The 27,030-nt window shown below is 50.7% G+C and overlaps 9 protein-coding genes across 9 annotated transcripts; 4 read left to right on the forward strand and 5 right to left on the reverse strand.

Moving 5' to 3' along the window:
* Window positions 1-316: 316 nt before the first annotated feature.
* PFICI_02004 (uncharacterized protein) lies at window positions 317-979 on the reverse strand (the record flags this gene model as incomplete). The annotated part of the gene is made up of 3 exons (XM_007830585.1): window positions 317-370; window positions 434-745; window positions 806-979. The coding sequence occupies 3 exons, from the start codon at window positions 977-979 to the stop codon at window positions 317-319; spliced, it is 540 nt and encodes a 179-aa protein (XP_007828776.1).
* A 710-nt stretch (window positions 980-1,689) lies between these two features.
* On the forward strand, window positions 1,690-6,855 carry PFICI_02005 (Helicase SWR1; the record flags this gene model as incomplete). Its single annotated transcript, XM_007830586.1, has 1 exon — window positions 1,690-6,855. The coding sequence occupies one exon, from the start codon at window positions 1,690-1,692 to the stop codon at window positions 6,853-6,855; it is 5,166 nt and encodes a 1,721-aa protein (XP_007828777.1).
* A 738-nt stretch (window positions 6,856-7,593) lies between these two features.
* Window positions 7,594-8,523, forward strand: PFICI_02006 (uncharacterized protein; the record flags this gene model as incomplete). Its single annotated transcript, XM_007830587.1, has 1 exon — window positions 7,594-8,523. The coding sequence occupies one exon, from the start codon at window positions 7,594-7,596 to the stop codon at window positions 8,521-8,523; it is 930 nt and encodes a 309-aa protein (XP_007828778.1).
* A 5,372-nt stretch (window positions 8,524-13,895) lies between these two features.
* Window positions 13,896-14,651, forward strand: PFICI_02007 (uncharacterized protein; the record flags this gene model as incomplete). The annotated part of the gene is made up of 1 exon (XM_007830588.1): window positions 13,896-14,651. The coding sequence occupies one exon, from the start codon at window positions 13,896-13,898 to the stop codon at window positions 14,649-14,651; it is 756 nt and encodes a 251-aa protein (XP_007828779.1).
* Window positions 14,652-18,228: 3,577 nt separating this feature from the next.
* PFICI_02008 (uncharacterized protein) lies at window positions 18,229-20,897 on the reverse strand (the record flags this gene model as incomplete). Its single annotated transcript, XM_007830589.1, has 2 exons — window positions 18,229-20,254; window positions 20,314-20,897. 2 exons carry the CDS (start codon window positions 20,895-20,897, stop codon window positions 18,229-18,231), a joined length of 2,610 nt encoding a protein of 869 aa, XP_007828780.1.
* Window positions 20,898-21,360: 463 nt separating this feature from the next.
* PFICI_02009 (uncharacterized protein) lies at window positions 21,361-23,149 on the reverse strand (the record flags this gene model as incomplete). The annotated part of the gene is made up of 4 exons (XM_007830590.1): window positions 21,361-21,687; window positions 21,750-21,972; window positions 22,035-22,268; window positions 22,326-23,149. The coding sequence occupies 4 exons, from the start codon at window positions 23,147-23,149 to the stop codon at window positions 21,361-21,363; spliced, it is 1,608 nt and encodes a 535-aa protein (XP_007828781.1).
* Window positions 23,150-23,447: 298 nt separating this feature from the next.
* On the reverse strand, window positions 23,448-23,828 carry PFICI_02010 (uncharacterized protein; the record flags this gene model as incomplete). Its single annotated transcript, XM_007830591.1, has 1 exon — window positions 23,448-23,828. One exon carries the CDS (start codon window positions 23,826-23,828, stop codon window positions 23,448-23,450), a length of 381 nt encoding a protein of 126 aa, XP_007828782.1.
* A 781-nt stretch (window positions 23,829-24,609) lies between these two features.
* Window positions 24,610-25,358, forward strand: PFICI_02011 (uncharacterized protein; the record flags this gene model as incomplete). The annotated part of the gene is made up of 3 exons (XM_007830592.1): window positions 24,610-24,834; window positions 24,962-25,206; window positions 25,286-25,358. 3 exons carry the CDS (start codon window positions 24,610-24,612, stop codon window positions 25,356-25,358), a joined length of 543 nt encoding a protein of 180 aa, XP_007828783.1.
* Window positions 25,359-25,735: 377 nt separating this feature from the next.
* On the reverse strand, window positions 25,736-26,507 carry PFICI_02012 (40S ribosomal protein S13; the record flags this gene model as incomplete). The annotated part of the gene is made up of 4 exons (XM_007830593.1): window positions 25,736-25,909; window positions 25,972-26,018; window positions 26,185-26,217; window positions 26,306-26,507. The coding sequence occupies 4 exons, from the start codon at window positions 26,505-26,507 to the stop codon at window positions 25,736-25,738; spliced, it is 456 nt and encodes a 151-aa protein (XP_007828784.1).
* Window positions 26,508-27,030: the final 523 nt, after the last annotated feature.

The following is a 27,030-nucleotide window of genomic DNA, read 5'->3' on the forward strand; positions in this document are numbered from 1 at the left end:
TCGGCTGCTTATAAGCAGAGTTTTGAGCAAGTTGATATGGCCTCAATGTAGTAACATAAACATCAATGGTGACTGGCCCCATGATTTGACCATGATGACTGGTAATACTTTGATTCCAGATTGCGAGAGCGATGGGCAAGGAAATAAATTGTCGAATGATTGATACCTAAGTTTCACGCGTCTTGTTGTGAGATAACCATCCCCATAACTGAACACACAGAGTATCGTGGGTATGAGTTCTTTGGTAATGGACTAATATTTCTATTTCTGAGGTTTCTTTTCCCATGTATCATTGCGTGCTGTAAATGTACAAGATCTATGCCTCGGACTCCTCAGTCTGGTATGGCTCGGGGTCCTCGGGGGATCTTGCCTGTATACTTGTCAGCTCAAATTCCAGATTGCGATATGCCTAGTACGGCGTTGCGATACGAACCCTCATGGCACCCGGTCCACCCAGCTCTCTCTCAAGACCTCCCTCGAACTCTCTCGGGAACGATTGCTTGTCGGGATACACCTGACCGACCGCCCAGCAGAGGCCAAAGACTGTGAGAATGAAAGCACCAATTTGGGCGGCGCCCTTGGCGGGAGAGATCCAGGTGTACTCGTATGGGGTGAACATTCCCAGCATATCGTGATCCTCGTGCACCGGCTCGCCAAAGTTTCTGCGCTCCTGCTTGTCCCACCAGTCGCCGTGGGGGTCACGGAACTGTCGCTTCACGCGGGCAGGGTTGATGTAGCCACCGTTCTGCAAGTCCGTGTCAGAGAAACATTGCTATCCTCCCTCCAGAAATCAAGGCCGACAAACCTGGTTGGGATCCTCGGCATCGGTCAACTTGGGTGGCTCGGGGTACTTCTCCTCGTACACAGCCTTGTCGTTCAGAGAGTTGGGGAGGAAAGTTCGGCATTGTGTAATGGGAAGTGCTCGTCGCGAAGCCAACGATCGCAGGGCCGGAGCCTGCGCAACTCGACGTGAAAGCATCTGCCGAGAGAGTGTCAGTATCTGAACAATTGATGAGGTCCTTGAAAGGTGAATTGGCACATACATTGGCTTGTTGCGAGCCTCAATGCCGATCAAAATGCGGAATCGCAATGGTTGCAAGTGTTGAATAGCTTGAGGTCATTTGAATGAAGCTCGTCCTGAGTGGCTGCGCTCGGGCCAATCCTCGATTTCCCAGTGGAGCTGGTGGCTCGACGCGGGAGAGATCACGTGGGCCCTCTGTAGCTGGGCCTGATCAAAGCTGAACACTGCACCGGAAACTTGCATTGGGGGCTAAAGTGGCTGACGTCCCAGCCAAGAGCGAGTCCGTCCAGCGACATCCAGTCTCCAGAAATAAGAGCGGGGCCCTGGGGGGATGGATGGATGGATGGACTGACGCCTAAAAAAGAGATCAGACTGGGCAGTAGACGGGCCCAACGCGTGCTGGAGCTTGGTGCTTGGCTTGTGTCCGAGGCGCAACATCAGAAAACGCATCATTGGGAAATTTTTCGAATCCTCGCATTCACCTGTAAATCGGTTTTTAGACAGCATTTTTCATCACCACGGTCGACACAGAGCTCTGAACATGCTCTGGCTTCACTGTAGTAATCTGCCGCGCCGTCGTCACTAGCAGATCTACTTTTCAGCATCTCAAATGCTTCTTTCGTCGAGATTAAGGCCTACGCTTCCCTCCCCACCCCCCGGAGACAGCTATGACAGACACCGCGTCGCCCCATGCTGCACCTGCACACGACAATGTTTCCCCGGAAGAAAACACCACGCCCTCTTCTGATGCGCCCCCGGCTCAGAACGGAAAGCCAATTCTGAAACCTCTGGACACGACCACCCATAACCATATTTCGCAAGATTCAAGCAGTGACTCTGATTTAACGCCAGTAAAGTCCGACGATGATGAACGCGTTTCTGCCTCGATCTTGCAGGACGCGCCCAATGTCGAAAATGTTGGCGACATCCTCGACGACAGACCTGCAAAGCGCCCACGACTTTCGACGCCTCCTCCTAATTCCCTGGTGAAGAGACCGAAGCCAATATCGCCACCGTGGAAGAAGTTTGAAGCGGACACGCCAACAACCTTTACTGAAGATGGCAAGCGCCGGTCTGGGAGAACCAACAATGTTCCTCTGGATCTGCAGCCTCAAGGACGCAAGCGCATGACACGGGGCGCTTTGAGCGATCAAAAGGGAACGCCAGCCAGCAAACCGCAGGTCAACGGCCAGCATAAAGGTGTTTCGTCCAGCAAGGCAACTCCTGTCAAGAGCAATACTCCAGCATCCAAATCGGCCAGCAACAAGAAAGCTCCTCCTCCTTCCACCACCAAGTCTGCTTCAAAAACATCAAGTCGCCGACGATCCTCCCCTCCGCCGCCAGTATCGCCGCAGCGCACATCTGCCAGACAACGAAGCGCACGTAATCTCCGTGGTAACTTTGAGTCTGGCGCGCGTGACTCACAAATCTCAAAACATGAAAGCCCGCGCTCAACGAGGATCAAGCTGCGCGTTCGTGCGACTGCCATTCCAATCGTTCACCCGAACCAAGTAAATGTCTATCCTGGACAGACAGTGGCACGCCCCAAGATAGGAGAGACGTTCGCAGATTTCATCGACAAGGCATCAACCTTCGACATCAAAGATGGAGGTTGGCAGGATCCTCTCGACGATGGTCCTCCCTACACAGATGCTCAAGCGGAGGCTGACGCCAAGGTACTTTTGCGGGTCGAGGACGAGTCGAAGCCTGGTGGAATGCTTAGCGAGGAGCGTTGCGCATTGTTTGTGCCCGATGTCGCCGAGGAACCTGCACGGCAATGGGCACAGTACGATCATCTCTTGAGAGCAGCGACAAATTTCCGAAAGCTCATGGTTCAGGAGCACCAAAGACACAAACAGACAGCCAAGAGGCTCGCAGAGGCCTGTCGCGACGAGTGGATTCGCCGACAACCGAAATCAACCGAACAGATCGAGGCCGAAGCCAGAGCACTGTGGATAGCACGCTACAAGACGGTCGCCAAAGCATTAATAGGCACCTGGGAGAATGTTCGTGTTGAGATCAATCGCCGCCGGCTTGAGGAATACGAAGCCAAGAGACAGAAAGAGGTCAAGGCTGCTCTCAACGAAGCTGTCAACATGTCCGAGCTCAAACTACAAGCTCGTCGCGCCCACTTTGATTCAGAAGCGTTGTCGACAGACGATGAAGAAGAGCTAGAAGAAGATGAGATAGAAGACGACACCGAGCTGATGCAGGGCGATAGTGACGACAGTATGGCCTCGGAAGAAGAGTCAAAGACGAGTGAAAGTGTTCATGGGGATGAAGACAACATGTCATCGTCCGATGACGAGGATGATGCTAAGTCAACGACGTCCGATGCCGACCTGAACCAGGAACAACTTCGACAAAAATACGCCAATGTCCCCGACCTGCCTCGAAATGAAGAGCCAACAGCAGCAGGAGAAGATGCGGATACGCCGGCTAACTTGGCAGATGATGAAACCAGCGACGAATCCGTGGACATGGACGATGATATGGGCTCGAGTGATGAAATGGACAGTGGTAGCGAAGATGGATCTGAAGTTGCCAGTGATGAAGAGGATGACGAGCCACTGGGCACGTTGGGATTTTTGTTTGGCAAGTCTGAGCTGAAAAAGCTGCAAAATGAGCAACCTGCTGAACCGGACGATATACCTGATACCCCAATGGAGGATGCCCCTGAACCAATTGCAGACGAGCCTTCGACTATGGTCAATGGAACCGCCGAAACGAATGGGGATGTTCGGTCGCCAGCATTGGTTGCAGAACAGGCAGAAACACAAAAGGATCCATCCGAAGCTGACAAGCCCGACGAAATCGCAGCTGTACCTGAGCCGCTGAAATTGGAGACTGTTGGTATGGAAGTCATTGATGCTGTTGAGGAGGTCAAGGCTGGCCATACAACTGCCATTGCAACGGCGGACACGAGTGCTGCACCCGAAGCAATACCTAGCGTCGAGGATGCTCCTACCACCAATGGCCTGAACACAAGTCCCTTGCCCGACGGCATCGCGACCAATTCAGCCAGCGTTGATGATACGCAGTCCCCAAGGACATCCGACACGAAGGTCTCGGAAATTGATACTGCTTCGACGGTAAATCAACCTGAAGTCAGTAGATCGACCTCACCTTCCCATACACCAAAGACGGAAATTCCCTTCTTGCTACGTGGTACACTGCGTGAATATCAGCACTTTGGTCTCGACTGGTTGGCAGGCTTGTACCAGAACAAGACGAATGGTATTTTGGCGGATGAAATGGGTCTTGGAAAGACTATACAAACAATTTCGCTTCTGGCTCATTTGGCTTGTCATCACGAGGTGTGGGGACCTCATCTTGTCATTGTTCCCACAAGCGTTATGCTCAACTGGGAAATGGAGTTCAAGAAATGGTGTCCTGGTTTCAAAGTCCTCTCTTACTACGGCAGCATTGAAGAACGAAAACGAAAGCGGCAGGGTTGGCAGACTGATGACATGTGGAATGTCTGCATCACATCATATCAAATCGTTTTGCAAGACCAGCAGGTCTTTAAACGGCGACGGTGGCATTATATGATTTTGGATGAAGCGCACAACATCAAGAATTTTCAGTCCAAGCGCTGGCAAACACTTCTTGGCTTCAACACTCAAGCTCGACTACTGCTCACTGGAACGCCATTGCAAAACAACCTGACAGAACTATGGTCCTTGCTCTTCTTTTTGATGCCTTCGGAGAATGGTGTGGGTGGGTTTGCTGATTTGGCGGAGTTTCATGAATGGTTCCGCAAGCCAGAGTCGCAGATTCTTGAAAGTGGCCGAGAGCAGATGGACGATGAGGCACGTGCCATTATTTCCAAGCTGCATAAAGTCTTGAGACCTTATCTTCTTCGGCGTCTCAAGGCAGATGTCGAGAAGCAGATGCCAGCCAAGTATGAGCATGTTGAGTTTTGCCGATTGTCTCGGCGCCAGAGGGAGTTGTACGATGGATTCCTCGCCCGCACCGATACGCGACAGGCCTTGGCTTCCGGCAACTACATTTCCGTCATCAACTGTCTGATGCAGCTACGGAAGGTGTGCAATCACCCGGACCTCTTTGTGGAGAGGCCCATCATGACGTCCTTCCGCCAACGAACTTCAGTCATTGGCGAATACGGGTTCACAAATCACTTGTTAAAAGACAAGTTTCTAGCAAAGAAGCCCATGACGCAAGTCAGCCTGGAATTTTTGAACTTTATGCCGACGATATACGAAGATCTGTCGCTCAGCGAATGTCAACGCACTGCACAGCTGTCGACACATTACGATTTGATGAAACTGCGTGAGTCGCAAGAGCAACGCGCCAGAGCCTGTCCTACAAGTTGCGACCCGTCTACCGTCGAGTCAAATCTTGTCTATCTCGAAGGAGCCTCCCGTCGGCGACGATACGAAGAACTCCAGCATCTCGTGTACCTCACGGCTTTACGATGCCAACAACAGCCTATCTATGGCAAATGGCTTCGGGATTTCCTCACCATTGGCGCGAACGAGAGACCGTCAAAGCCCCGGCCAAAGGTTCCCGCAAAGATCATGGCCTGGTTCGAGGAGGATTCGACATTCCTGCGCTCCATGGTGTTGGATGTCGATCAGCGTGCTGCAGAAATGAAAACAACAATTTCAAAGTTTGCTTGCATCACTCCAGCAGTCATTACGAGGGATGTTGATCAATTTGTACTTGGGTCAAAGGGAGTGGGTGCATTCACAGAGGCAGATCTGCGTCTATCGGCGCCTGTACGCTACTCTCCTTTCATGCCCAAGGAGACACCTCTTGATCCTTGGCATGAGGCTCGGATGCGCCTCAGCATTCAGTTTCCCGACAAACGCCTGTTGCAATACGACTGTGGCAAGTTGCAAGCACTAGACAAACTTTTGCGCAAGCTCCAATCCGGAGGGCATCGTGCCTTGATCTTCACGCAAATGACCAAAGTGCTAGACATTTTGGAGCAGTTCCTCAACATACACGGCCACAAATACCTTCGACTTGATGGCGCGACAAAGGTTGAACAGCGCCAGATTCTCACAGATCGGTTCAACAATGACAATAGAATTCTGTGTTTTATTCTATCGACTCGGTCTGGCGGTCTGGGCATCAATCTGACTGGAGCGGATACTGTCATCTTTTACGATCAAGACTGGAACCCTGCCATGGACAAGCAATGCCAGGACAGATGTCACCGTATTGGTCAGACCAGGGATGTCCACATCTACCGCTTGGTGTCTGAGCATACCATCGAGGCCAACATTCTCCGAAAAGCCAGCCAGAAGCAAATGCTTGATGATGTTGTCATTCAGGAAGGTGGTTTCACAACGGACTACTTTAATAAAATGTCCGTTCATGACGTGATGAAAGATGTTGGCAGTGACCTGCAGGAAGACATGGTGGGTGACGCCATGGACCGGGTTCTTGGTACAGCAGAAGAACGCGGCGAGCGCGCAGTTGGGCGGGTTCTTGAACAGGCCGAAGACAGAGAAGACGTCGCTGCCGCTCATGTTGCAGAAAAGGAGATTAGAGAAGACGACGCCGATTTCGACGAGAACGCAATAACAGCCTCGGCTTCTGGTGCTTCCAGCGCAAGACAAGGCACCCCCGCGACCCGAGACGCATCTGCTGCGCCCGGGCGTTCCAATCTGGGGCTTTACGAAGAATCAGCCGCAGAGCCAGTGGAGATTGACCTCAATGCATGGAAAGAGCAGATCCACAATATTGACGAGTTCATGATGAGCACTATGACGGTAATGCTCGAGGGCACGCCTCTTGAGATTCCCAAGGATAAAAAGAAAGGAAAGAACAACAAGAAGGGCAAGGATCACAGGAAGCGCTGAGGGCGCCCGTGATACTGTTCACCCTGCACCGTAATTGTATTATATGTAATTCCCATTAGAGAATGGTCAAATCCAGCGTGGCATTGCGGTGTTTGGGTATTTGAGGTACAAACAGTACTGGCAGCATGACGACAAAAAAAAGGTTTTATACATATGACCAGGCGTTGGGATCATGAGGAATTGCCGTGGGATGATTGCATCAGCATCCTAGAAAATTGGCTTGCGAGCTGCTAGACAAAAATTTCAAAGTCAATAAAAGAACCGGGCCATGATGGCTCACATCCCCGCTATTCTTAAAAGCAATCAAGTCCCCGAGCAATATTATTACAGTCTGTATTTCTGCTACGAGGACTCTGCAATGAGCGCACAGGTGGACCACATAGGTCAGTTGCTGGTTCTCTGTACGTTATTGAGTAGGCTGAGTATTCCACATATCCAACGGCCTAATGGAGTTCGAGTTATGTATAATTCTAGTCCATATCGATTTGATAAATATTTGTAGCAACACTTCTGTTAAAGTGAGTCAAATACTCTGGGTCTGCATGCACATATAACAGCAGCTTTCTTGGTTAGGTAGATACTTTATATACTACTGAGACCTTATAGCAGAGCGGATGTTTAGCGCGGAACTCTTTCCGCCAGGTGCCCCGAAACTTCAATTTAGTGAACCAAAGCTCCTCCCAGACCCCAACCTCGGGCTTCAAACTCCATATCCAACAACTAGGAGGGATTCTCACAATGAACAACTTTGGCGTAATAGAGGTCGCGACAGCGCGAACGACCAACGCCCCAGGCTGGGCCTACGTACCAGACACGGGCCCCGCGCCCACCTCATCCATTGGCGCAGGCAACCAGTCGCGCAGCAAGCGTGCCCGCAATACCGGCCCAGCTAACCTCAGCCATGCGGACTTGACGGCGCGGCAGGAGGCCAAAGTGCGCCGCGAGCTCGAGGTACTCGACCGCGACAACTCTCGCGACGTCGTCATACCCGTCCCGACATCATCGAGGTCCGCAAACAGCAAACATACCCCCAATGTCCGCAAGATCCTCCAGAGCCAAAAGACGTTTGCCAACCACCTCGACGACTTTATCGCCGCGGGCGCCGGGCTGGACATTCCGGCCGCAGCCATTACGGGCGCCGCTGCCGTGGGAGGCAGCTCAAGATCGGCGGCGGCGGCAGCCACTGCGGCCATTCGACGCGAGAGGACGGCGGGCGCACCGCAGCAGAGCCAGAGAAAGCCCGACACCACCACGGCAGGCAGTAAGCCCGGCGGCACCAGCAACAAACAAGCGCCAACAGAAGACGTGGAAATGACCGACGCCGAACCAACCACGGCAGACACAAACTCGGTCTCGGCGTACCTCCAAGCCTACGACGGTCCCCGGCCAGCGCCGCACCCCGCCGACAACGACCCCTTGCTCACGTCCGTGGTACCGCCCGTGCCGTCGGACGAGGAGCTCAGGGCACTGCTCTCGGCGCCGCCCCTGACCTATCTCGACGCCAAGGCAGGCTGGAACGACGAGGATCAGCGGTACCCGACGAGGGTGTTTTGCGAGGTCTGCGGGTACTGGGGCCGGGTGCGGTGCATGAAGTGCGGCGTCAGGGTTTGTGCCCTTGAGTGCCTAGAGACGCACCGCGAGGAGTGTGTTACGCGGTACGGACTATAGAAGAGCATTGAGGAAGGACGTGTATTTATTAGGAGCTTGGTTTGGAGTTTGGGGATTATAAAAATCATGAGCCACACAAACCCAAGGCACTGGGTGGACAAAAGCATAGAAAGATACCCTGAATAGCAATATTGATTGTTTACTTGACACTAACTAATATTTCAGTGGTATATCCATCCTGTCTGTGACAAGTTACATTCGAAAGTGTGATTGAATTCCATGGTGCAACTTGACAATTCAGTCAGTATAAAACAATTCGCATAGAGTAGAGAGGTTCGTGTGTATATGAACCCGGTCGGTTTTGAATATCTCAGGCATCATATTCGACTGCTCTTTCAAGCCTCAAACGTGGAGGTCAAGTGATACATGAGACAGGTGCGACTGATTTGCTTGAAACGAGATGAAACGGTATCTCATGCCCATGACTTGGCAGCTCAATCATTTATGATATCTCTTTGGCAGTGGACAACTGAGACGGACATTCTCTCCCAGGGGATTATACGCTGGAAACTCTCGAAGCGCCGGCGCATGTATGATTCGAAGATCGGAATGGGTAGATGTTTCCACCGTTAGGAGGGAGACATGACAAAGTCATGGCTAGGATGTACGTCTGGAATACATGGACTCTGATCATTTGGAACATTTCCAGGAATAATCGTAGCGTCAGCATGATAAGTCATCGGTCAAGCCTGGAAGAATAAAACACACAACTTACACTTGCTGTATTCTTATTGCTGTAAAAGCATAACATAGTCGTCAAGTTGCTCTAGGCACGAAAGAAGGCATGCAAGAATAGTCATGGAACTTGAAGACCCCGACTTGACGTGGGCATTGTCGCCTCCCCGAAAAAAAAAACTGACTCTCTGAGTCTGCAGACCGTGGTGGTTGAACATCAAGCAAGCATGACTTACCATCAAAGCCCCGATCCTTGTTTCCATGTACTGGCGGCACCGGGCAGTTTTACTTTTGCAGCCAACACAGTTAAGCCAGGAGTTTCATACCGCAGCAGCTGAGTATTCCATGGTTGTCTCGATGGAGAGGCCAATATACCTAGTATGATGGGAGCAGGACAGAGGTACATACAGATCCCACGAGGCTTACACGGTGCCTATTGGGCCTATTTAGGGCATTGAGGGTTATTGGCGGTGAAGCATGTGAAATCTTGACGGGAACTCGTCGTGCGGAGAGCATCCTCATTGCACACAAGGGATCATCTTTGTTGGTTTGACGCCAAGTTGTACTAATTTCTGCCTTGAGAGAAAGGACCATGATGCAGTAGAGGCTGTGACAAGGTCGTTGGCATTGCGATTGCTTCAAATCAGGATGCGGTTTCTGGAAGGCTTGAACACCTTGCATACATGTCGTGTGGATTCCTGTTCCTCTATTTTTCTGCTTTGTGTCTGGTACTCGGAGCCAGAACCTCGAGCATGTACTGTCCATTTCCGTGGAGGGGGTCTCCGTATCATGCACAATGAAGGGTGTCTTTCCCTGGTCTCTGCTGAGGAGGTGAGGTACTCATGCACGTTGCTTCTCATCCTGGCTATGCTTCATCACGGTTCACATGTATGTGTGTTGTCGGCAAGACTATCGGGTGCGTCTGTGAAGAGTATCTGCCGCGGATGGAGGTTCACCATGAACGTCAGCCGGCTTACGCGCGTCTCTCGATCCAGTAACACTTTGAAGACTAGATATAGAGAGAGCAAGGATGAGCATCCTGACGGAAAATGAACTGCGCGAGTGTCGTTCGGAATGGTTGCCCATTGTGGAAAAGGGGTGTTCTCAAGTGGTGACACGAATTCATCCAAGTAGCGGCAGCTATCAGCGAGATCATGATTGAAGCCTTGCAAGAAGACTTGATACCCAATTACACACGAGGCAAGTCTTGTCCAGAGAAGCAGGTCAAGCGATGTTGTTGATCAACCCCAATCAACGTTGGAGTGGGTATAAGTCAGGTTAGGTGCATACTCGTCCGCGTCTTTTTCATGAGCCTTTACCGGAAGAGATCAAGAAACTAGTCATTTGACTGTATGCTAACTGCGAATATGCGTGCTAATATTTGGTTGTCGGGACCGAGACTTTGGAAATGGCATCCCATCTATACACCGCGGTCTGCATGAACAACCGGTCTTGCAAAACTTCCGTTGACATTCCTCTTAGCCGGGGCAACGCACAGGGTCCAGCAGTACAAGAGGTTCAATCAGACAGATCGATACATGGCCTATTACGGCAGGCATTATGGCTCATGATGGCAAAGAATGTTGCCATATCGGCTGTTGGATGAGCGTTATGGTCATTGACAAGCATTCGTAGGTGCCATGGGTGGATGATCCCCAGCTAGTCGAGACTCGCGATGCCCTCCATCAGATTGTCTAGCTTAAATTCGTCGACACTAGCAGTATGCAAACCGACATAACAAGCAATCATGTATAGAGGTCGGATCGATAAGAAGTCGCTAAGAACTTTGACATGCAAAGCCGAAGGATTGCCTTGAATATCAACAAGGTCAACGAATCCGGAGTAGGTTGTTGGCGCTTAATCGGTGGCTAGAAGCGCGGGGGCTCCACCAACAGCGTCCCAGCAGCATGGATGCAAGCCAGAGCCAGCCTGGGCCATTTCATGACTACGTGTATGGCTAGATTGTCGGGCTCAGGAAGGATTCGGTTTCTTTTGTTCAACTGAGGCTCGTGTATGGCTGGATTTTGGGCTCAGGAAAGGGTTCGACTTTTCTTGTTCCACATGAGGCTCAAACAGGCCAGAGATCGGGGTCGGCGCCAGCAAGCAATCGGGAGCCGCGCGCTGGGACGTTCGCTACGTGTCGAACAAGATGGGAAGAAAGGCAATTGTATGGAGGAAAGGCATTCGCCAGATTTCCGGGGTACTAGCCCTGCTGAAAGAGCCCGGGCCAACGGTTGCTTTATCTAAGGATAGAGCTGATGAGGTGCATCATGATGCGCGCGCTCTGGGGCAGTACTGACCCTAGCCAAGCATGGCGGGTTCATATATTCAAGGGAAATAAGGGCTACTGGTTTGGCAAGTAATGAAGGCGGTTGTTTGTTTGATGGAGCCGCGCGCCGACTGAAGCAGTGGCAAGAAAATGCAGAAAATAGCAAAATAGAAAGGCTGGACCAAGAAAGAAAATAGAAAACAAGAAAATGTTCAAAATAGATTTTTTTTAGCAGCATACAACAACAAAAAACAGAAAACAGAAAATAAACAGACGACGACTTAAGCGCTGTGTTGAAGGAACATAAAGCGCCCCCGATTTCCCAACTGCCATGTTCGTGACTCTAAGAATTGCTCCATCACAAGGTCAGGAAAGCACAAGACACCTTTTTACCTTGAATTCTCCTCCTCCCATCTTGATCCCTTGCAATTGATCCCATTTTGGTCTTGACCAACAACCCAACACTTTATTCCAACATTTGAGCGATCAGAGCAATCACAAACACATTCCCCTTGCTTCGACATTGGCAGTCGGAGCTTCTAAAGCTAGGACGACCACCACCACTATAGTCCCACATCCCAGCAGCTCATCAGCTGAGTAAAGCACTGTCCGATCCCAGCCTCTTTTCCCCTCTTTCATTGCAATTATAAGGCGAAGAAGGCGGTTTCTGTTTGCATCATCTGGCTATCGGTTGTTGCGTACTGAATCTCGTATTGCATCTACCATCTTGTTTGGAGGGGTGCAAAAAGAGAGTAGAGAGAGAATGTAAGTATCTACCACCATGTTTACCACCTACCCCAGGTACCTAGCAGCCAAACCAGCCAAACCTCACCACCTACCAGAAGTCTAGTAGGTTAGGTTCGTCCTTGTGGGCGGGATGCGACGAATCAGATCAAGGCAATAGAAAATGTGCTAAGAATAGCGGAAGCGCTTCGGTCTGCAGAACCGCGACCAATCAAAAGCCACGGGCATTACCTAAGGTAGCCCTTTCTAGGTACCCAGGCGCTTACAAGCCAGAGACAATTGGGATCTCATCAATCGAATCCCAGTTGTTCTTGGACCGCTGTGCCGTCCCGGGGTGGCCCGCAGGGATCCATAGACGAATCAGCTGCCAGATCCGACAGATTGTCAAACCGCTGTCAATTTGCAAAGAAAAAGACACACAAACTGCTGCTGCTGCTGCTGCTGCTGCTCAGGTATTCATTCATTTCTGCAATACCCTGAGAGTCTTGTGAGCGTGCAAGCCTTCATACCTTGTCTTCTTCTTTTTTTTGGCTTGGCTCCTTTGCCGCCCGTCTCTGCCTACCCCATTTATTGCACATACCGGGCGGACCTACCTACCCACCTACAGGTACACACATTACCCGACACACGACGAAAGCAAGTCCTCAGCGCCTTACCCATACCTACTACTATCGCTATTTTGTCGCCTGCCTCTACAATAAGTCCTGGACAAGCCACTCGCCAGCCTGCCGCTACAGCTGTACCAATCAGACCAATCCGCTCTCCCCGAGGACCTTCTCCCATCCCATCCCGTATTTGGCCCTCTTGACAGGCAGAACTCGCTGGCAACCGACTTGTTCTTGTTGCTTACACCACACACACACACACACACACACACTCGTGTTGGGCCCTATTTGCCCAAGCTGATCGTCCACGACAGGGTTCATCCCATTTGCTTTCCTTCTCGGCTGGTTCCCGGACTATATCGCGGCGCCTTTGCTATCCACTCCCGGTCTTACACGCAGCATCGGCTCTGCTAAGCCTTCTTCTTCTCTACAAACCCACCACCCAATTCTATTTGCCTGGGCTGGGATCCTTCACATCACACTGGGCTTCTAGTGCTTCTTTCATTTGACAGGGGTCTTTCATTACAGAGCCTTGTCCGTTTGGCGCCCTCGTCTCAGCGTCTTTCTTTTACCCCCCGGCCTCGAAATCCGGGAGCATCACCCCTGGCGCGCGTGAAACAGAACCAGGGGCCTGTTTCTTTGGCCCGCATACACACACACACAGGTCGTCCATAGTACACACCTTGGACTACCTAGATTACCGTGCGTGCAGTGCAGCACAATACTAGTAGCAATCCTGCTTTCCAAGGACGTGACAGGCTCGAGCAGCCGCCTACATACGCGCACACACACACGCATACACCATACACATACATAATATAGCCGTCCGGTTTCCCTCCTCTCAGAGCCCTTTCCGCCGCCCTCTTTCCCCCCCTCCACCGCAACTGCTGCCGCCCTTCGACTTCTCCCTTCAGACGGCTACTTGTCATTGCAGCTTGTTGGCTAAACCTCCTTGTACCCTTATTCTTGAGTCATTCACTTGACTTGAACAGTATTGGGTTGGAAATACCAAACCTCACCTACCTAACAAAAAACCACTTTGTCGATCCGCTTTACGCCAACATACATCAATAAACAAGATGGCGCCTACAACCAAGCCCAAGCTTCCGCAGCTGACGACTCCCGTCACGGCCACATTTCCATCCGAGCTGTCTGCTCTGTCAGCCAGGACGCCCTTGTCAGCCATTCCAATCGAAATCAAGGAGGAGTTCACCAAGACTCCGATCAGTCCCCCAATCGCCTACATGGATTTTCTGAGGGCCATGTCAGTCGCTTCTCCCGTCATAGCAGATAAGCGATCTGGCAGCTCGAGCAGCGAAGCAGAGGAGGACGACGGAACTCGAGACTCGGTCCCGTCAACAGCCAGCAGCGAACAGACTGATTGCTCATGCAAATGCGGAGATCACCTGTCACCCGCCGCCGTTCCGCCTAGCCCATATCCAGTCCAGCCAATGTCGGCGCCACCAACGGGAGTCACGTCATACCCAAGTATGCACATCCCACCGTCACCCGCCATGTCTACTCTGGATTCACCCATGAGCGCATCAATAAGATCACCATTCAGTGCAAGATCAGTCCGCTCGCCATTCGACTGGGAAGCAGCACTCAAGTCACGATACGCGCAGGACTGCAAAGCCACCAAATCTTCCAACAGAAGTGTCCGGCATATCAGAGAGGTCGTGACAAGGACTGTCACATACACGCCTCGAATGAACCCAGCGCCCAAGGGAAAGAGAAGGCGCACGGAATGTTCAAAATCGCAAGCCCTCCTGGCTGCCGCAGCAGCAGCGGGCGAAACTCTACCACCACCAACGACGAGATCAAAAACCGCATGATCCATGGATATTCACTGATTGAAACAAGTCGGCAATTTCCCACAACACTTTCCCATATCCGAATATAACTAAAGTCTCTACACTCCATCACCAAAACAATCCTTCAAACTACATTTTTTTTTCCTATGTTCATAATCCACAACTCGAAGCAACCCACAACACACCTACTTTAGTATCACTGTTTGCACTCCCTCGGCCTCTGCTATCTATCAATCATGGGAGGGAAAAACTTGGACCAGGATGGTTGGTTAACGGTGGACACTTATACCAAGACGAGGAGCAGGGAGCAACAGGACGAATTTACGAGGTATGCATTCATCAATATGGAGTTCAACGGCGTTGCTGGCGGCGCCTTTACATGGCCCGGATTTGCGCGCGATACCAAGGGAGCGGAATTTTTTTTTTTCTCTTATCAAGGTTCAGGAGCGACCACATTTCGCCCTAGGAAGGGGTATCATTATTCTGTTGGACGGAAGTGTGAGAGAGGGCAGAGAGCAAAGACTTTTTTCTGTCTCAAACGGGCCAATGCAGAGCAGTATTCGGACTAGTCGAGTATCGAACTAGTAGCACGCAGTCAATAATAAGATGCCTCAAGGGATCCATCTTTTTTCCCCTCACCCAAAGTACCATATCGGTTACAGGAGAGTGAAGCCCTTGCATACAGAATATACGGTGAATGTCAAGACGTGTCTTTGTTTGTTTTGACCAAGGTAGTACACCACGAAAAAAAAGCAGACTTTTTTTTCTCTTCGGGTCTCATAATCTGGCCTATCCACCTCCTCCCCACGAGGCCCTATATCGCGACCGCTCGTGATGGTGTCCATGTTGTTTTGTTTTCCCCCCCACGCAGATCAATGCCATGGATAATTAAAAAGCAAATAAACATGGCACCCAAGATAAGTATGGATCTTGCCGAGTGACTTCACAACCATTCGAAATAAGGAGAGAGAGAAAAATGGTAGAAGAAGGCCGGCAACCCCCGATCGCACCTCAATCATGATCCCAGTCCTGGCCATGTGTGTGTGCGCGCGTATGCAATCTCTCTTAAGAGATGAACATTACTTGGAAGGGGGAGTATGTAGGAGAGGAGGGGGAGGGGGGGGGGGGGGGGGGGGGCGGCTAAGAGAACCGTATGGTCCGTCTATTACACTGTAACAAGAAGATTCTTCAGTCTCACTTGTGGCCCCATGCCTCGTGGTATTATGATCATACCCTCACATAACATTTTTGCTGCAGAATGATTGTCCTTTTCCCCAACTTTCTTGAGGGGGGAAAATAATGATTATGAAATTCTCCACTGTCTTGGAATTTTTAATTTTTTTTAATAAAGTTAAACTTGGATTCTTCTCGGTCCAGAGGTTGAAATACAGCCAAAAGAATTGTATCCGCTTGGAAAGACGGGATATTTCCATGCGAGAAAAACACGTCCACACCTCGCGGCCACCACATACATCCGCAGTCCACACCACCGCGTCTCTCATTTTTGCACGTTCACGGCCGGGGCGAGCCGCAGCAACCAAGAAAGGTGGGCAAATACAGGGTGGTGGTGGTGGTGGTGGTGGGGGAAAACCAAAAGATCACGCCCAGCTTGTATGGTAATTGTTTTGGTTTCTCTCTCTCCTCTTGTTAATGACTAGCGTCTTGCGCAAAGTCCGACCAATATCTTTGTCCCTCCCCTTCTTCTCTTGAGCCCTCAATCAATAATTTTTCCCAGTTTTCTTGATCCCGATATCCTGGAACCCGCATGGAGGGGTCGTTGTGTAAGTGTGTGTTGCTGCGGGACAAGGAGGAAGGACAAGGGTATGTCCTCTCTCCAATGGCTGGGAAAGAAGTGACCAGGGTTTAGAGAGGGAAGGGAGAAGTATTCTTCTTTGTTTAAGCGCCGGGCTTGGCCAATCATTTCTATAGTCGTGCAAAGTGTGGGCCTATATGGTGATTGGATCGTGGGGTAAAAACCAGACCAGGGGGAGTTGGGTGGATTTGGCAAAGAAAAGCACTTAAGCGCCCACGACTTTGGACCACCTTACCACACACCAGACACACACTCTCTCTCTCTCAAACCTAACATACATACACATCAAGTGCGCACCACGCTCAACACGTCCACCATCCCATGTATCATTGCGTTTCCTGGTGGTCGTGGAGCAGGTAAGCAGCAAGGCCGGACACTTTCCGTACCACACATACATAGTATGGAGCCCCTCCCAGTAGTAGTTTATCCCTACCCCGTCCTTTCACTTTTTTTCGGTGAGCTTGAGGCCCCTTGGACGTCTTTTGATCGCCCCCCAATGGGGCAGAGGCAGAGCAAAACACAGTCACGGGGCCGTGCGATGCCGTGAAGACTCCAAAGAAGGTCGAGAAAGGTGGACTCTTCTGCAAAATGGATGGTGCACCTGTTGCTCATGTGTAAACTTTGCCCGAACCTTGGTAAGGTGGATCTCTTTCAGTAGCAACTGAGCTGGCCCTTTTGTCTAGACTCTGCTGTATCCCCATGATCGGCTTTTAGGACTGTCCCTGGCGATAGATAGTCCAAAAGCTCACCGCCGGCTCTTCTCAGTACAGTTGTTTTTCGCTCCGGAAGGCCGCCGAAGACGTGACCCAATCCGCATGTTCTTATCCGTCCGTACCTAGTAAAGCAGTGATGGGGCCTCGTCCAAGGCCGGCTCTGATGGTGGAGAGCCAGAATCCCCGGCAAACGGAGCGAGGTGCCACACACTCCATACCGCTGAATACATAACCACAATCGTGCTACGTACTACCATTGCCTTGAGAACGTTGACCTCCAAAGTGTCTCGGGGGCACTCGTTTGTCCCCTCTGCAAGCAACGACTACCAAGTGTAATGCTCCCTGCTTTTACGTGATCAAATATGCAGTGGGCTGCAAATGTACTCTGTATGTGCGATTGTGCAGGTTTTTTCCCCGTCCCATGCGACTACTGTGTATCTGCTGCTCCTTCAACCCCTGCCAGTCTTAATAAGGCTATGTTATAATCGCTTTGGCCGAAAGCTGGAGCCCGCCTTTGCCCTATCAGGCAACTTGACAGAACCATGTCGAAAAAACGTGCCAACCCTGCCCGCATGGCAAGGTCAGATCATGACCCCATCGCCAGGAGATGCGTTCCATGACTGTCACTGCTGCCGAGAGCAGTAAGTCTCTCGAGCCATGGGTCCCTCATGCAGTTTCATAATATGGCACGCTCAATACGGCCCGGGCGGATCGTTTTGTTGTTACTGATGACAAGTGTGACGCTGCAATCTCACGATCCCAAGAGATCCAAGCCGTTTCAGGGTTTCTGGGGACCTGCAAGAGCGGATATATCTTCCGTGATGGTGCTGAATCCCTTCCCGCATGTGGAACTCTCATACTCAAATGCGTTCATCACGCCGAGTACTCGGGATGCGGAATGCAAGATGCTACAAGAGGCCGCGGAAATGCTGGTATTCTGTGCTGTTTTTGGTGTTCACAGGTGGTAGCTCTAGGTAGGCCTGTAAATTCGAGCTGTCACTTTATCCAAAAGGCTATGAGTCAACCCGTAATCTCAGGTGTTGCGGGTCCAGTGTCGTGGCATGTCCTCCGATTATACCTCACGCACCTCTTTGGCGACTGCATTGCAGAGCGCCACTCTGACGCCCGCGCCCGTGAGGACATGAATCCACAGTCGCTGTGTATCGCTTAGGCGGTCATTTGCACTTTTGACCTCTGAGAACATGACCTCCTTTGTGGGATCCGCCCTCCAGAGTATGAGATCAGGCAAGCCACCCCCTCTCTGCCCATATTCTTGCGCCATCACTTTGCACACTGTAGCCAAAGCTGCGCCATCGAAGCAGTTGACCAATTCCAGAAGATCAGGCAGCTCATAGTCCCAATTGAGTCCAATGACGCAAGTGCGTCTCTCTCGTTGCTGGTGATCGACTTCTTGCACAATGCGCGCTGCGTCTCCATTTGCAATTTCAACAAGACGGTGATTGATCTCGGAGGCTCGGGTTGGGTAGAACGAATCCGTAAACAGATCTAGGGGGCATGTCTGATATGCCGTCTGGAACACATTCGGGATATAGAGAAAAAGGATATCAAAGAAGAGGTAAGCGAACAGGGTGCGAATGATACCACCTTCAGCATGATAACCTTTCCAGCCTTGACTCCGGTATGAGCTGAGGCACATGGCTTCAACACTGCATTCGCCTTCTCCTTCTGCCTCGTCCACCCAAATAGTCTTCGTGCTGGGGCCCCGGCCCTTCTTGCCCACGATATCATCGCGCTTAATCTGTATGCCCTCGATATTATGCTCCTCGGGCTTTTTCAATCTCACGTGACCAAAGTCATGCTGTAACCGGAATGGAATCCTGAGCTGTTTCTCAAGCTTGATGATGCGTTTCTGCAGATCATAGTGATACTTCAGGTGACAGTCTGGATCTTCCAAGGCTGTGTCACAAGTTGCGACAGCGATCCGTTTCCAATGCTTCTTCTGCATTTCGGGATCCTTGTAGGAAGGGTCTGGCTCCAGCGCATGCATGTAATGCTCTTCGAGCAAAGCCTTTCGTTGATACCAGGCGCCCCGACGAGCATGATGGAACAGTCTCTGACTAAGAAGCTCGGTCAAGATTGAATGTTCCCTTTGATGTTCTTTGAAGCGTCCCATGACACCGGTAGCCTTGTGGATAATTCGTGTATAAGGGTGGACAGGTGAGAAGCGGCGCAGATATGTACCTTCGCCCGTTTCATACACTCTGTCCTCTTTAATTTGCTCTTCTCCGAGTAACTTTTTCCAACGCTCGTAGATGTGCTCAAATGTGTCCAACACTTTACGGAAACCTTTCTCGCTGACTGGACCGTTGAATTCAAGAATATTATCGACAGCAAACTCTGTCCTTGTGGCAGTCTCGAATTCGAGCAAGTGGTCTCTGGACGAGAATATGTTTGTGGACCTGCTGACGATGTACTCTGGAAAATTGCGACGAGAGATTTTTGCGAGTATAATGGCCGTCAAGGACTTTTCTGTCCATTCGGTAGATCGATAGAAAACAAGGTGTACTCTCTCAAACAATTTGAAGATGGGCAGGGACAGTCTTATACATGGTCCGGTGGTGGCCATGATCTTCTCCAAGAAATGTTTGTTTCTGTTCGAATCGTCGACTAGCTGTGGGCCAGGCGATTCGGCTTCTGGCGTGTGGTTGTCATTCGAAACAGCCGAGTCGTGGGTGTTGGACCTCTGCAAACCGACAGACATTAGACCGGCTTGACGATTGCTCATTCTGCAGATAGATTTCACAAAATCTGCTTTATTCTTTCCCTGTACTCTGGCATCCTTGGCAAGTCCTTTCAGCTCATCAAGGCTCAACAGAGTAATGGCCTCCTCCACCGTTTTGATGCAATCACCAGAGTCATCGGCAAATTGAAATGACTCCCCCAGGCTGTGCTCCTCTTGAGCAAAGGCTGCCTCTTCTCTGTCCGGGTCTACCTGCGAACTAGAGAGCGTGGCGGGAAACAGCCTGGTTTCCTGAAGTTCCGTAACTGCATCCTCTAGGTTTGCAACGTCATCGTAGTATCCCAACTTGGCGATCCGATGCCAAGTTGCCGACTTGCGTAGAAACAGGCGCACATAGCTAGGGATCTGAGATCAGCCTCATTGATACCAGAAGCACCAGTCTCGAAAGCAACTCACAGATACTGCGCCTCATAGCTCAAATTATCCCAATAGTCAAACAAAGCGCGCTCTTTTTCGTCAAATAAGTGAGATTCGTCCTCAAGAACCGTTCCTAGGGCCAGATTGAACGCGTCGACGTACAGGGAGCTCTTGCCCTTTACCCATTCCCGCTTCACAAATCTCGAGGCGACTGTGTTTGAATTCTCGCCTTGTGATGCCCTGAATGTCTCGTACTCCTCGATCGCGTCCTGGTCGGTCCCAACCTCTGGCAGCGAGCTTTCAATAGCGGTAGGCCTTCCGGTGTGTACCTCTGGCTCAGGTGGCAGTTGTGCATCTTCGATGATTTGATCCAGGGATTCTGCCGTGTCCTCTCTTTGAATGTGACCCGGTGCCCACGTGGCTTTGAAGGACTTTCCGTCTGATAAAGATGTATCAGAGTCGGCGTCACTATCGGCAATTTCCTCCCTCTTTACTCGCTTGGCCGGTGGTTCACGCAGTGTTGTCTCACTCCCCTTGCCCTTGCCTTTGCCAGTAATGCTACTTGGCGGACCATTCTGAGCCTGCTTCGCTGGACCTTGCCTCGTGACAAATCTGTCCATCATCTTCCAATTCTGTGAGGTGCCTCAGTTGGCCTCCGTGAAAGCATTTTTGCTTTGATGACGTTTGCTTGAAAACAGAGGAATGTGCCGCCTGTCTAGGGGGGAAACGCGAGATGGACGCCTAGTCAGGTGCCCCGGAGCCCCCTTAGTTCGCTTAGAGCTTCCGCCGTGGTTGCCTTGGGGGCGCGGACCCACCAATCAATTATACTACATACTCCCAATCACCATGAAATTTTATGTGCAAATATTTGAATGAAAGTATCTTACAATTCAACGTTATAGATCATTCACCAAAAGCAACAGTCCTTTTTATATTGAATTGATCAAAGTCCAAAATTATCGTCGGCTTGTATCAGTTGCGGCTTTCGAAAACTTCTTGTGTACCAACTGCGTCTTCTCATATTCTGTACTCATAGTAGATGATTGCCCATATTGCGACCGACGAGTGGCTGGGTGGATATATAAATCAATCCCGCTTGACACCAACTCCTCCAACTCGGCGCAGTCCCAGGGCAGATACCAAACATACGACCACCATCCAGGAGAACATTGTCCAAAAGACGGCGCGGTAGCCTTCCATGAGAGCGCCGGGGGATGTCTTGTCCGTCTCGTGCGAAGCCGCGGTCACGGATGCAGAAATAACAGAGGTTACAGTCAATCCAATCGCAGTGCCCACTTGTGCGCATGTATTGAATACGGCACCACTCAAGGCTTGCATATGGGCAGGGAAAACGCCCGAAACCACGAGCAAACCGACGGTAAAGAGGATGTCAGTGCTAAGAGGAGCGAGAATCTGGGGGAGAAAATTTTAGACCATGGTCATGGTAATCGTGTGTAACGCTCAGAGCAGCTTACCTGTGCAAAGAAAGCGGCGTACCAATATGGCCACTCTGGCTGGATGACGGCCATTAATAGTGCTGATACAGCACTGAGAGCTGATGAAATCAAAACCACCCACTTCACCGGCATACGACTGACAAAGATGCCAGTTGAAAGATTCGCAAGACCCCCAGCGATAAGGGAGGGAAGAATTCGCAACGAAGCTCCAAATGCCGAGAAGCCCTGGACTTCTTGAAAGCTGAAAGAAAAAATCAATTAGAGAGAGGTTCAACTTGCAAATATGATACCCACACTGCTTACAATAAACTGCTGAAAAGCTCCATGCAATTGGTGACGGCCGTCGTGAAGATTGCCATGATGCAGATACTGGTAAAGGCCGAACGACGCCAGAGCGAGTTGGGTATGAGTGCTATGCGATCGTTTTTGACTTGATAGTGCATCCAAACGATAAATGCTGGAATCGATACGGCGCTGATGACCAACAAGACTATATTGGATGCTTGACGGATGTTGTGGACGTCAGCCGACAAGGTGCTGTTGATGATCAATACGTGCTACAGTAGCATCGGTAAGATAAGCATGCATACTTACGCCAAAACGTACGACAAGGTCGCCAAACTGGTGCTAGCAAGAATCGTTCCAATCCAGTCAATCTCTGAGGCGAGGCGCTTCCAAATGCTCTTCCCCTGCCGTCGTCGCGAATCCCGCGGCAATGCCCAGATTCCAACAACAGACAGAGCAATACTGGTAGCTCCAGCAAAGTAAAAAGCAGGTCTCCATCCCGTGTGATCAACAAAGACTCCGCCCAGCACCAGGCCCAAGGAAAAGCCGAGAGTACTCGCGACGCCAAGGGAGGCGAAACCGATATTGCGGGGCTGCCCATCCTCGACGCTGGTCGATATGATTGAAATGGCCGACGGCGTGATCATTGCGTAGCTGATACCCTGAATGGCACGAAAGGCAATGAGTTGGCCGCCTGTCTGGGCAAATCCACAGGCCAGAGCCACGACAGCACCCAGGAAAGATCCCATTAGGTTTACTCGCTTGGTACCAGCAACATCGGCAATGGACCCGGCCATGAGTAGACAGGATCCTGCAGTGAGGTAGAATACAGAAGTCGGCCAGAGGAGGAGACCGTCTTCAAGCCCCAAGGTTTCAATCATGGCTGGCAAACCAACCACAATAACACCATTGCAGAAGCTTCCGAAAAGCGTCAAGCCCGACAGCTGAGCAATGACAATAATGGCCCGGGTTTTAGCCAAGGTTGTTACCGCCAAGGCTTCTGCCGCATCCAAAGTTGGCGATGCTTCTGCTGGCGGTTCATGGCTTTTGCGTGGCGGTGGGATCATGTGGTGACTGGCCCCAGACGCGATGAAGTCGACGGGTTGTAACTCGGTTGCTGTAATTGTCGCCATCTTGCATCAAAATCCTCGTCGCTGTTCAAGTCTAGATACAGTCTACTGAAATATCTATGCCAAAACAAAAACTGTAGACACACAAGGCGATTTGTAGGGAAAATCGAGGATGAAATAAAACTGTCATTCGTGAGCTTCTATCGTTGAGTCATGGGGTCCTGGTCTCTAGATAAAGAGTTGCCTTACATATACCCGGTCAGCGGCGGAGCCACCAGACGTTATAGAGTAAAGTGAACAGTTATGCGGAGCCACCAGTCGTTGTAGGGTAATAAAGTGAGCAGTCGTAGACGGGTAAGCACTAGCCATCTATAAGGTCTTGCGGCGGCTCTACTTCCTCGGAGATTTGTTCAATCTGTTCAACTGATTCTTGTGCCGGGGCCGGCTGAGACTTGGGAATCCTATTCTTCCTAGGCCTACCTGATCGTTTGCCTTCGAGGAAAAACTCGTCCTTGATCACAAGCTTGGGACTATTTGGATCGAATCCGCGCGACACTGCGACTCGGTATATCGTATTGATAGTGCTGGGTGGGAAAATCCTTTTACCGTCCTCGTCAACACCAAACCAGTCAGATACGGCTGTACTTGACCAGTTGAAGCGAGGGGACTTGAGAAGAACCGCGCAAGCTTTGGCTGTTATGTCCTGTTTAACTCGCGTCGGACGGGGTTCACGGTCGGCCATTTTTTTGGAGAGAAATGAAATGCGTTGGATATATTTGGATGAAATTGAACTGGAATCAGGTGCGTGATGGGTTTCGGGACCTAGGGTAGCTGACGGCAACCAGTCTTTATATATATAGAACAACAGTTGTGATTCGATTAGTTGTGCAACACATTCAATCTAAGATGAACGTGAATGATAAATGTAGCAAAGTGGACACCTTGAATGTAGCGGTGTGATGGCAGCTGCATTCTTCGGTAGGGGGCTCGGGTGCGTATATGCAGATATTCTTGAAATCAATCAGGTCTGAAAAGCATCAAAACTATCCGATCATGAGCAGCCGTACTGCTATTTATCAAAAGAATTGTGGTTGTATCCGTCTCATTAAATACTCTAGCGCAAATAAATACTGGCATTCAGATGGGCAATGTTAGTACACAGTACTTTTTCCCTCTCTTGATGTACCCATCTGAATGAGCCCGACTCACTTCAATATTGCCATGGCTGCATCAAATATCAATGGCTCCAGTACCTAATGGTTGCGAAAATGGTTTACAAGTAAGGTAGCAATAGCAACAATCACATAAGGCATCTTGTTACGGTGTCACGAGACGCAGCTGCTTGTCACTTGCCAAAACATTTACAGGTATCGATCCAGCAATTGTGTAGGTAGGTACCAAGGTGCGCGCCCAGCGGCAGTATCCGAAACCCCACGTCAACTACAACACCAGCTTCGGTTCAACCTTCTTCAACTGCGCTTCTTCAATTACGCCTAATAGTCTCGATAGCACCTCCCCCAAAGATGAGCGAAGAGGGTCGCCGGGTCTCCACGACCCCGATTCCGGTGCCGGTTCCTTTCTATGCCCAGCAAGCCATGGCCCAACCCACTCCGAGCCCGCTGTCCGCGCCACGAGTCCCTGTGATGGAGAATCCGACCGCGACGACCGCGACGACCGAGAACAACACCACGACCAGCGCTGTCGCAAAGGACGTGGCCATGACGGATGCTGAGCCCACCTCTGCCGCTGTAAGAGAAGAAAGAATTCCTGTCCATCCACCTACCTACACATTCTCCTACCGAATAGCTCTTTTTCACACTCCCCCAAAGAAGTGTGCAGCTCTTTTGCTGATATTCTACCTGCCGCGCTTTCTAGTCTCCTGCTCTTCAGCAGGGCGCATCTCCAGCTCCCAACCGAACAGGCACGCCCGCTCGCGCAACCAACGGCGTACAAGAGCACCAGCAGCAGACCAGCACGTCGCGGGCCGCCAGCGCGCATCCGGACCCGGGCTTCACCATGCAGTCCGAGGCACCGCTGCACGGCGCACCCGCGCGGCAGTACCTGAATACCAAGGTCACCGGTGTGCTTCTGGATGGTATGAAGCTGGTCGCCAAGGAACAGTACGTTGGCTTCCATGAGCGGTGGACGTGGTTTTTCTACGCCAGCAGAACTTTCTCTTCAACTAACATTTGAACCCAGGCCCAAGGACCCTCTCCGTGTTTTGGGTGAATTCCTACTTCAACGCTCAAAGGAGCTCGAGAACCAGTCATAGAGTTTCATGGCTCCCGATCATATGCATTGTTCAGGGCGTTAAGGTTATGGTTTGGATAAAGAAAATGGTACGGCTGGCTGAAGGAAAGACAGTTGCAAGTCTCGGTGGTGCTCTATACTACTACGCATTGTGATACCATTGACATTCCGGTTGGTCTGCTTATTCAAAAGATGAATTGATGTTTCTGCATTTCGTACGTTCATGAGATTTTCATTGGCATCTCTACGTGAAAATCGTTTTTCACGACTATCTAACTCGTGACGACCATTGATGACTTTTTGCCCTTATTTAAAAAGCAAATGGTTCCTTTCCGTAAACTCCATGACCAAGCACTTGATGCAGAACAAAGACCAGCCCTCTAAGCGAATAGAGACCGCTTAAGCAACAATGGTGCTGGCGGTGGCGGACTCGTACTTCCAGGTAGGAGGAAGGACACCGACGGTCTTGTAGTAGCGGGCAAGACGGTGGATACGGGACTCAATGAGAATGAGACGGAACTTGGAGTCCTTGTCCTTGCGGTTGCGCTCAAGGTGCTTGCGGACAGCGACAGCCTAATTGAAAATTAATATTTGCCAAATCGACCAAAGATTTGGGATGGGACATGGCTACTCACCTTCTTGATCAACATGTACAGATCCTCAGGGAGCTCAGGAGCGAGACCTGTGAGATCACTCTGTCAGCCATGACCGTACAGAGGCATAATGATTATTTTGCCGACTCCGAAGAGATCGCAATCTAGCAGACACAAGACTTTTTTTTTTTTTTTTCACACAATATCACATTCATCTTTCGTCGAGCGAGTTCGAGGGGAGGGTTCGTAGCGTACCGTTGGACTTGAGGATGCGCAGGATCTTGTTACCTGTTGCCCCGCAATGTTAGCAAATGTCTCGCATCTTCTGCAATTATTTTGAAGTTCTCGTCGAGAACATCCAGAGGTAAAAACGTACCAGTAACGAAGCGGACCTGGGCAATACCGTGGGAGTCACGGAGGATGACACCGATCTGGGAGGGGGTGGCACCACGCTTGGCGAGACGGCAGATCTGCTCAACGACCTGGTCGGGAGTGGTCTTCAACCACGAGGGGGGAGTGCGGCTGTAGGGGGTAGCAGAAGAGCTGATACCCTTTCCCTTGCTGTGAAGACGACCCATGGCTGCGGTGTTTGGTGGTTGACGGTGAGGTTTGGCGTCGGTTGTCGAGGTTGCTGGTCGAGTGGTCGAAATGTCAAAGTCGTGATGGAAGTTTCGCGGGTCGCAGAAAATGGATAGCAGCTAAGGAAAATTGTGCGCCTGCCAAGATTTGGAGAATTGAGGTTGGTGCTAACGCCTCTGATTGGCTAAAGACTCAAAAGCTTGGCTCACCGCCCGAGGATCTGCCGCCCGTACCCACCTGCAAGACTTGGGTTTTAGAAATTTTCAGCTCCCGAACAGTCAGGGCCTTTTTTCTTTACCTTCCACCACCAATTCTCTGTTCCTCGGATGTTACCAAATTCCTGTCGCTCATGCACACTAATGAATAGTTCTACAGAGCCTCAGAGCGCGGTTATTCAGGTAAGATAGCAACCTCTTTGCAACATCTTCTTCTTCCCCAGTGTCTCAAATGATGAAACTACACATTTGTTTACTATTTCTGGTAAGTTTGCTATCATTCTAAATCTCCAACCTCGACTAGCAT

This window comes from Pestalotiopsis fici, assembly GCF_000516985.1.
Source record: "Pestalotiopsis fici W106-1 unplaced genomic scaffold PFICI_Scf_1, whole genome shotgun sequence".
Lineage (NCBI taxonomy): Eukaryota > Fungi > Ascomycota > Sordariomycetes > Amphisphaeriales > Sporocadaceae > Pestalotiopsis > Pestalotiopsis fici.